At 31.7% G+C, this 12,975-nt stretch overlaps 2 protein-coding genes across 14 annotated transcripts in view; both read right to left on the bottom strand.

The window, feature by feature from the left end:
- Shab (Shaker cognate b) overlaps positions 1-2,580 on the bottom strand; it is a 48,375-nt gene extending 45,795 nt beyond the window's left edge. For 10 of the 13 annotated variants that reach the window (XM_076542214.1, XM_076542213.1, XM_076542211.1 and 7 more), the window contains exons 1-2: positions 728-864; positions 318-498 (exon numbers count right to left, since the gene is read on the bottom strand). The gene's annotated coding sequence lies outside the window, so the exon portion shown is untranslated. Of the gene's footprint in view, positions 1-317; positions 499-727; positions 867-2,444 lie in introns of those variants that run through there. The other 3 variants (XM_076542223.1, XM_076542212.1, XM_076542218.1) reach the window with 3 other exon arrangements.
- On the bottom strand, positions 1,216-2,584 carry Tcs3 (Probable tRNA N6-adenosine threonylcarbamoyltransferase Tcs3). Its single transcript, XM_003699737.3, has 4 exons — positions 2,445-2,584; positions 1,878-2,319; positions 1,620-1,798; positions 1,216-1,545 (listed from the first exon to the last, which is right to left on the bottom strand). Exons 1-4 carry the CDS (start codon positions 2,557-2,559, stop codon positions 1,274-1,276), a joined length of 1,008 nt encoding a protein of 335 aa, XP_003699785.2. The 5' UTR covers positions 2,560-2,584; the 3' UTR covers positions 1,216-1,273.
- Positions 2,585-12,975: the final 10,391 nt, after the last annotated feature.

The following is a 12,975-nucleotide window of genomic DNA, read 5'->3' as shown; positions in this document are numbered from 1 at the left end:
TACAATATACGAGAGGTTTGCACAGAATCACCGTGAAATAATTATAGTATTAACGTTCAACTGTCGTTTACTTAACAGTAAAATATCTCGAAGTGAAATGTGTAAATTAACAATACTAAAATATTCAAAGGTGAATTAGATTAGATTCGTAGGAGATTCAAGGGCGAACAGCTGAGAGATTTAAATTATCTAGGTCTGTATGCGTGTTATTTGGAGACAGTATTTGACGTACAGATACGATGCTATAATGAAGCAGCTACTATACGGAAATAGATGTACAGCGGTAGAAACGAGGCAGGACAAATTTTGCGACTCACCTCTGTTTTAAGCACGAGTATCATTCGGTCAAAAAGACAAGGCATTATACACTATTGTACAGCAGCACATCTTGAGACCACCACGCAAATGCACCCTGACGAACAGTGACTATCGTTGAGCAATGACGATATCGTACTGCCACTTGTTCCACACCAAGCGCTGCAATCGGTGTTCGCGCCTCTATCGATTAGGGAATGGACAATATAATATAGTCGTTATAATATAAAAGAAATTTTATGGTTACTTTTATTCTTCTTTTCGTTTTTTAAGTCCCGATTAAAATAATCCGAAATAAAATTTTATAATTTTATGGTAACACGAAGGTTGGCACAGAATTTCCAAACAATATTCTAAGATTGAAAATAATTTAAAACGAAACCGTTAATGACTATTTGCATATACTACTAACAGTAGCTGCTGATCGTGTATCCAGCAGAGATGACGATACGGATTCTACTAATATTATAACGGCTGCTGCTAACGACAAAAGTATTGTTTGGACTATAGCCACACGTGCGCTTGCGTCGACGAATGTTGTATGCTACTTCTATCTACCGCGCGTGTCATGAAAATTTCACTTCCGCCTATGTCGGTCCACTTTTCTTCTTTTTTTTTCACAAACTGATAGTTCAATATCAATTTTGAACCCGAACAATGTTTGTGCATGCGCGCACACACGCGTGCGTACGCACAAAGTATTTATAGATATAGAACACCACGCGGATCGTTCGAATTAAATATAATATATAAATAGAAATAACAAAAGATTGTTATGCATTGAACAGTGAAGAGGATTGCATAATAATATGTTGAATAGTATAATTACAACTATTCAATTTTATATACAAAAGTTTAAATAATGAAATATGTCTAATCAATTTATAACACATTGGCAACTATATATCAAAACGTTTATTATTTAAGAAATATTATAACAAATGATTTTACACAAGATTTATTCTCTCCAAGAAATATGTACATCATCTGTCCGATATCTTTGTATACAAGTTGTTTCTATCCATGGTGTATGTCCACTACTTTTATATTGAAGTAATCCAGCTACAGCGATCATTACACCATTATCTATACAAAATCTTTCATCTGTAGCATAAAGTATTGCATTTCTTTCTTTACACATAATTCCCATCATATCCTGTAATCTTTCATTACACCCTACACCACCAACAATTAACACCTCAGATGAATTCACATGGGCCATTGCTCGCTCTATAATGTTACCACATTAAATATATATTTGCCTTTATTGCAATATGAAAGTAAATCATAAGTAATAATAATACCTGTAATTTCAACAAGCATGGCAAATACTGTTTCTTGTAAAGAAAAACATAAATCTTCTGGAGTAAATTCTTTGGAGTTAAGCCAAGAAGAAAGATGTTCCTCTATGTAACTTAAAATTCCCGAAAAAGATACATCCATACCTTTTACTACATAAGGTAATGGAGCTAATTTATTCCCTCTATATTGATGTAAAATTATATTATACTATAAGCAATATGTATAATCAAATATATTGTATTTATAATAAGATAACTTACTTTTTTGCTAATTGTTCTATATTATAACCAGGACTAGGATCATTTGACAGCTTTAATAATCTTGCAAAACGATCTAGACAATTTCCAACAGCAATATCTATTGTTTCACCAAATATACGATATTTCTGCTGAGAATACGCAATGACCTGTGTATTTCCACCAGAAACATATAAAACAGTGGGATTTATACTTCCTGTAATCAATCTCCCCATTTCAATATGACCGATACAATGATTGACTGCAACAATCGGTTTATTATATAATTGAGCAACTGTTCTTGCCACTAATGCAGCAACTGTTAATGGTGCTCCCATTCCTGGTCCTTTTGTATAGCATATGACATCCACATCTTTTAATGTTATTTTAGCATCATCTAATGCCTTTTGTAAGACAGCAAGAATATGTTCTCTGTGGTGTTGCGCAGTTTCACGAGGTAAAAACCCTTTTTAAAATGATCTTTAAAAGATTTTGTATCTAACATTTTGATTAACAATATACAGCAAACGCAAAGTAATATTTGTGTTAAACAAACAAGTTAATTTGAAAGTGTAAATATTAAAAGTTTACCTTCGCCTGGTGGAGTAATATACGTATGCCGTACATTTGACAAAACATTTTGATCTTGAACAACTCCAACACCCAATTTATTTGCACTACCTTCGAATCCAATTGCAATTACCATTTTTCTTTTAATTATTTAATTCTAAAAGACGATTAACAGAATTTTTGCAGTCGGCATCCATTGGCACGTGGACAGATTAGTCATTCAATAAAACACACGGGTAACACGAACGATGTAATTGCAGTTATTTGATTTTTGGTTATGATCGCATATGAATTATACAGTGTTGCAAATTAAATAAAAAGAACTATCAATTTATTGTGTATAAACAGTTTTATTATGAAACATGTACATCGTGCATAGTTGTGAGGTAGAAATTATTTACAAATATCCGTTCGACCATAGATCATTTTCGATTTGCGCAATACAGCTAACTTCAGTACGCCCCCCACCAGTTGATACTGTTCCACTATTTACCATTTTTACTTTGTTTAAATTGATCGTGCAAACGAGGGGGAAATTTAAATCGAGCAAATCTACTTCCATGTCAATTTCTAGTCATTTTGAATATATTTGTAATATACATTACCTTTCTAAGAGGTGAGTTTCCTTGTCTAATGTCTCCTCTTGTTATATCTACCCTTTGCCGTTAAGCTAATTAGAGTTATCCTAAGGGTGGTTAAAAATTGATAATAGTTTAGTAAAGTCAAAATAATTCGAAGTTAATTGGTCTTGTACTTCGATGTAATTCAATTCATGTTATAATCAATTATACTAATAAAATCAACTATATTAATTGAATTTAACTGAAAAAATACACGTGGCGCCGTCCAGTGGCAGTGTGGAAAACTAATGAAATTACAGTTTCAAAACCGTGTAGTTCACCCTGTTCGCCGGAGAGATGGCACTAGTTCCATTTTCGCTGATGACGTCACATTTTAAAAAGCCGCGCGTAAAACATTCGAAAAATATGAAACTATTATGTCTTTAAGTTACAATAAAATATATCGTAATATATTAATTAACAATTTTTGTAACATATCTACAAGAGTAAGTTAAAAAAAAATAATAAATTTAAACAATTGCAACAACAAATTTGTTAATAAATAATCGAAAAATATAAAATTATAAAAAAATTAACATTAGAATAGTTATACAACATCCAGTCAGAATGCTTGCACGCTATTGGTGGATTACGTGATGCCTGATTGGTTACTATACACTACCAATCACCCTTGCACTTGAAGAGATCGAATGGGATCTACTGGTGGATTATTATGATGTCTAATTGGCTGTTGTCAACTACCAATAACACACACAGTGGCGGGAGGTCGAATGCTTTCAGTCTTATTTTGGAAATCGAGGAGGTCGGATCGCACCTGTCAACACTTACCGGTACGAGTCAAGGGTTCACTTAATCGATATTGTGCTTGTCCCTGCATTACCTAATGTGTTTTAACAAGTGTTTAGTGTGCTTTAATAAATATTTTTTAATAAATATGCGGGTGTATTAATAAATTTTATGGTGTAATTCAACAAGTGTCAGTGACTTTACCGGTGTGTTTCCTGCATGCATATACGGATATATAAGTGTACCTAGTGTATTAATAACAGTGTTTATTGTGCATTATTAAATATTTTTTATTAATTATGTGGGTGTATTAACAAATTTTATGGTGTAATTCTACAAGTGTCAATGATTTTACTTGTGTGTTTTATTAAGTGATTGTGCACGTGTATACGAATTTAGTAGTGTGTTTTATGGCGCGGTTATTTAAATGTTTTATTAATTTTTTACTGATTTAATGTATTTTGTGGAGTGATTATTTAAGTGTTTTTACAAATTATTAATGGTTATTAGTGCACTTTATTTAATGGTTATTTAAGTGTTTTGACATATTGTTACTGGTGCTTTAGTGTACTTTATGCAATGATTATTTAAATGTTTTCACATATTGTTACTGGTGCTTTAGTGTACTTTATGCAATGATTATTTAAATGTTTTCACATATTGTTACTGGTGCTTTAGTGTACTTTATGCAATGATTATTTAAGTGTATTGACAAACTGTTACTGGTGCTTTAGTGTACTTTATGCAATAATTATTTAAACGTTTTGACATATTGTTACTGGTGTTGTAGTGAACTTTTTGAAACGATTATTCAAATGTTTTGACAAACTATTACTGGTGTTGTAGTGTACTTTATGCAGTGGTTATTTAAATGTTTTAACAAACTGTTACTGGTGTTTGAACTGTAGTTACCTATGTGTTCCGTTATAATCTTGCAAACGTTTACCATGTTCTCGAAAGTAATTACCCAAGTGTTTTGACATGCATTTTCAAATATTTTACAATATTTCACGATGTGACATAAACGTTTGCAAATTTATAACCGACTCCTGCATGCTTCTATATGTTTGTACAAGTAGATGTCGAAAAACTTATATGTTATCAAAATGCAAATCGATAAATACAGTTAATTAATCGTTGTGATTGTTTTATGATTACAGATGGTCAATTGCCAAACCGCCACATCCAAATCTGATGAATGCAGCCAAGCAGCCAAGCAACCAAGCAGTCAATCAATCAATCAGCCAATCAATCAAGCAGCCAATCCACCTCAAAGATGCAATGCCTACCAGAAGTGCAGTCTCAGATGTCTTGCCGGTAAAACGATCGCAGTGGCGCAAGTCAGCGATCGGTGAGTCGCATGCTTTACGATTCCTCCGGTTCCCATCATGTCGTAGGACGAATGGTCCGAAGCGACACGGGAACTGGTTGTATTTTATATTTTTGAGCGAGCATAGTGACCACGACTGTACGATCGTGCAAAATTCGTACAAACTGTTTATTATATTTATTAGCTCAGGTCAGGGTTTTCTTGTACATCGCGTTTTAAGTTCTTTACAATTTAAAATTAAAATTAGTACATAGAAGTCGGATGACCCTCCGATTTCACAGTACTTTTCGAGTCATTTTGATAAAGTTATCGAGTCACTTTCAATTTTTACGTGCGCGTGAAAATTTTTTAAATAAATGTACAAGAAAGTATCGCGAGAAACAGATTTCGATATCAAAGTTATTTACGAATGTTTGAGTCATTTAGAAATTTACTTTGATATTAGAAATCTGTTAAAAATGAAACTACCGATATACTTAGATTTTTGCAAAGTGATCTTCCATTTTCCATTTTGAACATTTTTTAAAGTTAGAGTCAATTTTTGCTGGAAGACACTTTATTAGCATGTTTCTAATCATGTTTTTAGCTCAGGATTTTCAGCACACATGAAGAAAACTGGTAGGTCAAAATACATGTGGCCGTGTTCATTTTTATGCTCTATACTCATGCGCGTGCTTAGATGCTACTCGCATGGGTTAGGGCAGGTGGACACGGTTTAGTTTTAAGATGTTTTGGCGATCGACAAATTGACAGTGAATTATCGACACAAGTTACACGTGTGTGTGTGGTTAGGTCGTGGACCTTGTGTCGATTAAACTATAGATTTATTTTTTAAATTTTGCAAAATTCTATTTGAAAATGCATACAAAATGCAAGTCGAGTCATTTGAAATTGCATACAAAATGCAAGTAGAGTCATTTGAAAATTTTATAAATTAATTAAGCTAGAAAATTGTATGAGTAGTTTAAATTATTACATGTACATATTACATTGACTATTCGAAAGAGTACGAAAATGAAATATGTTCATTCACTGTCGATTGTCGATCGATTTCAGCAAAAAGGTATGAACTTAGAGTGTGAATGTAGTATTGAACTCGGGTGTCGGAGACGTCCCGGGACGTACTCCCTAGGATTAGGCTTTTTTGCACCCGGGTGGTATGTGTGAGAACCGTGGAGTGTGTTTTTGTGTGAATGGACTTTGCAATTTTTTAAATATAGCGATAGGCAGGCAGGTAGCTTACTTCTGGTGTGAATGAGTTAGTTTTAAGTAGGTAGGGCCAGAGCAAGCTTTCACGTTTCTCTGTCCTCCTCTCTCACACGTGAGATGCTTGCATCTGGGGGGTTTACGAAAAATCGAGAAGAGAAAAATATTAAATATGAATTTATTTAATATTCTCTTGAACTCGATTGTTCGTTCAGGCCAGGCCTTTTAGTTTGTAAGTCGCAGTCGGGTTCTAGATCCGACTGCAAAAATGAAGTATAAAGTGAAGTGAAGTGAAGTGCAGTGAAATAAAATATTCTGCTCGGACATTCTTTTACGGACAGCGCATTCTGAGAATCGCTGGTCGTATTTTTATTTTGAGTAATTATTTTTCTTGCCAAATTAACTTATTATATATTACATAAAATTTCGATTTTGTTATCGATCGAAATAAATGGATAGTAATGCAATTTTATTTCTGTAAAATTGTCTACTATCTGTTTATGGAGATTGATAGCGAAATTGAGAATTTATGTAATTGAAAAATAAGAATGTCCGAGTTACCGTAAAAATTCGCGAGTGATTTTTGTGAGGCTTTGCCGAAGAGAGAAGAGGCTATATGCCGAAGAGCCCCGGCAAAAATTGCCAAAGAAGAGGGGAACTATTAATGGCTGTCCATCTTAGGATGGACAGTCATTTTGTCACTATGCTCGCTAATATTTTTTTGTATTTTACATGTGCTTTTTTGAACGATACAAAATGTATCGTTTTGCTCGAATTTTTACGAGCAAAGCCACCCGCGATTTTTATGCCCTCCCAATTAAATTTCGTGATTAAAGATTTTTACATAACTTCGCGATTAAATTTTGAAATTAGAGTTCCTTCGCGATTCGAGATTTTTATGCCCGCCCAATTAAATTTTGAGATTAGAGATTTTTGTGTCCCTTCGCGATTACATTACGAAATTAGAGATTTTTGCATACTTTCGCGATTCGAGATTTTTATGCCCTCCCAATTAAATTTTGAGATTAGAGATTTTTGTGTCCCTTCGCGATTACATTCCGAAATTAGAGATTTTTGTATCCCTTCGCGATTAAATTTTGAGATTCGACATTTTTATATCCCTTCGCGATTTTATTTCGAGCATCGAGATTTGTACACCCCTTCGCGATTTTAATTTCACCGAATTTTATGTGCTAATTATTTTTCTCTGTTTCAGGAATTGATTTTGAATAAATTGTTTTATCGTTGATTGATCTTAATTTCGTAATTATCATTGTGTTTTCTGTTTTTCGATAGGGTTGTTTCACTTCTTCTCGTACAATTTTGTAGGATAATAAAATTTTGTATGTTTCAGATTTTACTTTTTGGTAAGCTAATATGTTCTCTTCTCAAATTTCTGAATTAATAATTTTTTGTCTGTTTTAGTGTTTCATCTTTGCTAAGTTATGTCATTTCCTCAAATCCGCAATTTTCATTGCGTTTTGTATTTTTGAAATTCTTGTATGAAATAAAGAAAAATTTTCCTCCTCCTCCCACAATTTTCTGTGTTAATAAAATTTTGTCTGTTTCAGATTTTTATTTCAAGTAAGTAATGAAATAATTTATATTTGCCTTAATAAAATTTTGTCTGTTTCAGAATTTAATTTTTGGTAAGTTCCTACATTGCTCTTTCTTCTCGAATTTCTGAATTAATAATTTTTTGTCTGTTTTAGTGTTTCATCTTTGCTAAGTTATGTCATTTCCTCAAATCCGCAATTTTCATTGCGTTTTGTATTTTTTGAAATTCTTGTATGAAATAAAGAAAAATTTTCCTCCTTCTCCCACAATTTTCTGTGTTAATAGAATTTTGTCTGTTTCAGATTTTTATTTTACGTAAGTAATGAAATAATTTATATTTGTCTCAATAACTTTTGTCTGTTTTAGACTTTTATTTGACGTAAGTAATGAAATAATTTATGTTTGCCTTAATAAAATTTTGTCTGTTTCAGAATTTAATTTTTGGTAAGTTCCTACATTGCTCTTTCTTCTCGAATTTCTGAATTAATAATTTTTTGTCTGTTTTAGTGTTTCGTCTTTGCTAAGTTCTGTCATTTCCTTAAATCCGCAATTTTCATTGCGTTTTGTTTTTTGAAATTCTTGTATGAAATAAAGAAAAATTTTCCTCCTCCTCCCACAATTTTCTGTGTTAATAAAATTTTATCTGTTTCAGATTTTTAGTTTATGTAAGTAATGAAATAATTTATATTTGCCTTAATGAAATTTTGTCTGTTTTAGAATTTAATTTTTGGTAAGTTCTTGCATTGTTCTTTCTTCTCGAATTTCTCAGTTAATAAATTTTTGTCTGTTTTAGTGCTTCTTCTTTGCTAAGTTATGTTGTATCCTCAAATCCGCAATTTTCATTGCGTTTTGTATTTTTTGAAATTCTTGTATGAAATAAAGAAAAATTTTCCTCCTCCTCCCACAATTTTCTGTGTTAATAGAATTTTGTCTGTTTCAGATTTTTATTTCAAGTAAGTAATGAAATAATTTATATTTGCCTTAATAAAATTTCGTCTGTTTCAGAATTTAATTTTTGGTAAGTTCTGTTCAATGCATTAGTTTTTTAATTCCGAGCTTGTGGGAGGAAGGGTGGGCTCGGGCGCAGGTTTTTCGTCACGACAAGTGACGAAAAGCTTGCGCAAATTGTAAGTGCCTTTTGTTCTAACTTGCACTCATCTTTACAATTTTTTAACTTGTTATATATTAGATTATTACAAATTAGATTGTTTAATATTAGATTGTATTAATAGCCTATCATTTTTATTATCAATTGTTTGAAACTTAAAAGAAAGTTCTTCCAACTTTCTTCTTTAACACTTTTCTTTACAAAGTTTTACATTATACGAGTGCAATTTTAGAACAAAAGGCACATTTAGGGATTTTGTATTGTAGTATGCGTGAGTGTGTGAAAATATGAGTACAGGATGCAGGACCTATTTAGTTTAAGAGTTTTTCTGATTCTAAATGATTTTATTTTTTATTTCGAAGATTTCAGGTTTTCATTCTATTTTAGTCCTTGCTTGGAAGTTTTCAAGTCTTCTGTATTTTATTTCTTGCTGCAAAGGTTTCAAGTCCCTTCTCTATTTTGTTTCTTGCTTCGAAGTTTTCAAGTCTTTTCTCTATTTTAATTCTTGCTCCGAAGTTTTCAAGACTCTTCGTTATTTTATTTCATCTACTGTATTTTTGGTGATTTCAATTTTTCCAAAGTTGTGTGTTTCAGATAATGATCGATTTCATTCTTTGTCTTTCAATTTTCTGTCTTTAACTGCATTCGTCTGTTTCAGGTTTTAATTTTATGTAAGTAATTTTTAATATTTCTTTTTTGTCTTAATTGCTTCTGTCTGTTTCAGCTTTTATTTTTGTGTAAGTAATTTTTAATATTTCATATTTGTTCTAATTACTTTTCGTCTGTTTCAGGTTTTAATTTTATGTAAGTAATTTTTAATATTTCTTTTTTGTCTTAATTGCTTCTGTCTGTTTCAGCTTTTATTTTTGTGTAAGTAATTTTTAATATTTCATATTTGTTCTAATTACTTTTCGTCTGTTTCAGGTTTTAATTTTATGTAAGTAATTTTTAATATTTCATATTTGTCTTAATTACTTTTCGTCTGTTTCAGGTTTTAATTTTGTGTAAGTAATTTTTAAAATTTCTAATTTGTCTTAATCATTTTTGTATGTTCCAGGCTTTATTTTTGTGTAAGTAATTTTTATTGTTTCATATTTTTCTTAATTATTTTTCGTTTGTTTCAGGTTTTAATTTTGTGTAAGTAATTTTTAAAATTTCTAATTTGTCTTCATCATTCTTGTGTGTTTCAGGTTTTATTTTTGTGTAAGTAATTTTTAATATTTCATATTTGTTCTAATTACTTTTTGTATGTTTCAGGACTTAATTTTATGTAAGTAATTTTCAATGTTTTATATTTGTCTTCATTATTTTTGTATGTTACAGGTTTTAATTTTATGTAAGTAATTTTTAATATTTCATTTTCGTTCTAATTACTTTTTGTATGTTTCAGAATTTAATTTTATGTAAGCAATTTTCAATGTTTCATATTTGTCCTCATTATTTTTGTATATTACAGGTTTTAATTTTATGTAAGTAATTTTTAATATTTCATATTTATTCTAATTACTTTTTGTGTGTTACAGGTTTTAATTTTATGTAAGTAATATGTAAAGTTTCATATTTGTTCTAATTACTTTTTGTATGTTTCAGAATTTAATTTTATGAAAGCAACTTTCAATGTTTCATATATGTCTTCATTATTTTTGAATGTTACAGGTTTTAATTTTATGTAAGTAATTTTTAATGTTTCATATTTGTTCTAATTACTTTTTGTATGTTTCAGGACTTAATTTTATGTAAGTAATTTTTAATATTTCATTTTCGTTCTAATTACTTTTTGTATGTTACAGGTTTTAATTTTATGTAAGTAATTTTTAATGTTTCATATTTGTTCTAATTACTTTTTGTATGTTTCAGGACTTAATTTTATGTAAGTAATTTTTAATATTTCATTTTCGTTCTAATTACTTTTTGTATGTTACAGGTTTTAATTTTATGTAAGTAATTTTTAATGTTTCATATTTGTTCTAATTACTTTTTGTATGTTACAGGTTTTAATTTTATGTAAATAATTTTTAATATTTCATATGTGTCTTAATTATTTTTGTATGTTTCAGGTTTTTATTTTAATAATTCATGTTTGTCATAATTTCGTTCAGATGTTTCAGGTTCTTATTTTAATTAAGTAATCGAATATTTCTTAAGTATATTGCATATTTTATAGGTGTATTTTTATTGAGTCGACTCGAGTTTTATTTCACTTCTATTCCGAAAATGTTAATATGAATTTTGCATGTTACTTTGCATTGTGCATGCCTAAACATTGTAAAGTTACTAACATTGCATTTGCATCTCTGTCTCCTCTTTTTATTGTTACGTCTAATTATTCAATAGGTAATGAATAAGTCTTCACTGAACACATCCATCGAGGGATTTCATCAACTAATGCGCTATTTTTAAGTAATTTTAAGTTAATTTTAAGTTGCGTCTCTTGTAATACATTGTAGTATGAATGAGTGAATGTGTGAGATGCGTATACGCGAAGATTGAAGACATCAATCATCGAGGGATCGTCGGCGAATCTTCGTGGGATGCGTGCGTTACTTTTAAGTTAATTTTATGCGTGCGTTAGTTTTAAGTAAAGTGTGCTTGTGGGCAGGGTGGGTGGGTCCTTGTAAGTGCCTCTCATTCTAACTTGCACTCATCTTCTCAATTCTCAAACTTTGTACGGCGTTAGCTTGTAGTATACCCAGTTATTTTTTGTCAATCGTTCCGAACCCAAGTGGATCATTGGGGGTTCATAGCGCTGTGAACACGTGGCCGAGGTGAGCTGCAAGTGCTGGTGTAGCGCCAGGGACACATCTCTGCGGGGCCGATCGATTGATGAACCATCTCGATCTGCCGCCTCACGGCAGGGGTTTCCTCTCTGCGGTCAGACTTGCTTCAAACGCAAGCGGGGAGAAATGGGAGACCCTCCGCGGATGTGTCACTTGTTCTTGCCAGTATTTTCGGTTCATCTCGGTCTCGTGGTTCACGTAAGACACTATGGACTACCCTTTGACCCATGGAAGGCGAGGTTCACTTGGCGAAAAATACTGTTCCCCTTTTTTGACAGAAAGTTCTTCTAACTTTCTTTTGTTTTAGTAGAAAGTTCTTCTAACTTTCTTTGCTTTTAACAGAAAGTTCTTCTAACTTTCTTCCCTTTGCTTTTTGAATTCGTCATAGATTATTTGAGTGCAATCTTAGAATGAGAGGTACCATGCGGCGTTTAGAATAAGTTAAGCGTATGTGTGTGGGGCCCCATGCAATTAGTATTAAGTTAATGTATGTGTGTGTGTGTGATACAAGTTCTTTGCTGGATTGTGGTAAAGAACTTGTATATGCGAGCCTATGAGCTAAGTAGAGTCAGAACTCATTTATCCTTCTGATAAATGAGGTATTGCAATCGGAGGGTGGTAGGGATTTGGAGTTAGGGTGGGTCACTGTCTAACGTAGCCACCTCCTCGTGGTGTGACCCGGTAATCGATGTCGTTTTCTAAATACTTTTCACGAAATTAACTTTAGAAAACGATATCGAGCTAAGAGCTACGATTACAACTTCTCAATTTCATATCTAAATTACAATAATTCCGAGCTGTGGGAGGAAGGGTGGGCTCGGGCGCAGGTTTTTCGTCACATGTGACGAAAAGCTTGCGCAAATTGTAAGTGCCTTTTGTTCTAACTTGCACTCATCTTAACGACAATTTTTTAACTTGTTAGATATTAGTTTGTAGTAGTAGCCTATCATTTTTATTATCAATTGCTTTAAACTTAAAAGAAAGTTCTTCCAACTTTCTTCTTTTACCCTTTTCTTTACTTACTTTTACATTATACGAGTGCAATTTTAGAACAAAAGGCACATGTAGGGCTTTATGTACTGTAGTATGTTTCATATTTGTTCTAATTACTTTTTGTATGTCTCAAGTTTTAATTTTATGTAAGAAATTTATTTATTCATATGTGTCTTAATTGCATTTGTATGTTTCAGGCTTTTATTTTAATTAA

This window comes from Megachile rotundata, chromosome 2 (assembly GCF_050947335.1).
Source record: "Megachile rotundata isolate GNS110a chromosome 2, iyMegRotu1, whole genome shotgun sequence".
Lineage (NCBI taxonomy): Eukaryota > Metazoa > Arthropoda > Insecta > Hymenoptera > Megachilidae > Megachile > Megachile rotundata.
Note: the sequence above shows the minus strand (reverse complement) of the source record. Positions and strands in the feature narration are given on the sequence as shown.

What these genes read in the sequence shown, in the direction of transcription:
- Tcs3 (XM_003699737.3), bottom strand. Translation starts at nt 2,559, where the DNA reads ATGGTAATTGCAATTGGATTCGAAGGTAGTGCAAATAAATTGGGTGTT. An exon ending in TATTACTCCACCAGGCGAAG is followed by an intron (nt 2,320 to 2,444) that starts GTAAACTTTTAA and finishes CATTTTAAAAAG; the next exon opens with GGTTTTTACCTCGTGAAACT. An exon ending in ATAGAACAATTAGCAAAAAA is followed by an intron (nt 1,799 to 1,877) that starts GTAAGTTATCTT and finishes ACATCAATATAG; the next exon opens with AGGGAATAAATTAGCTCCAT.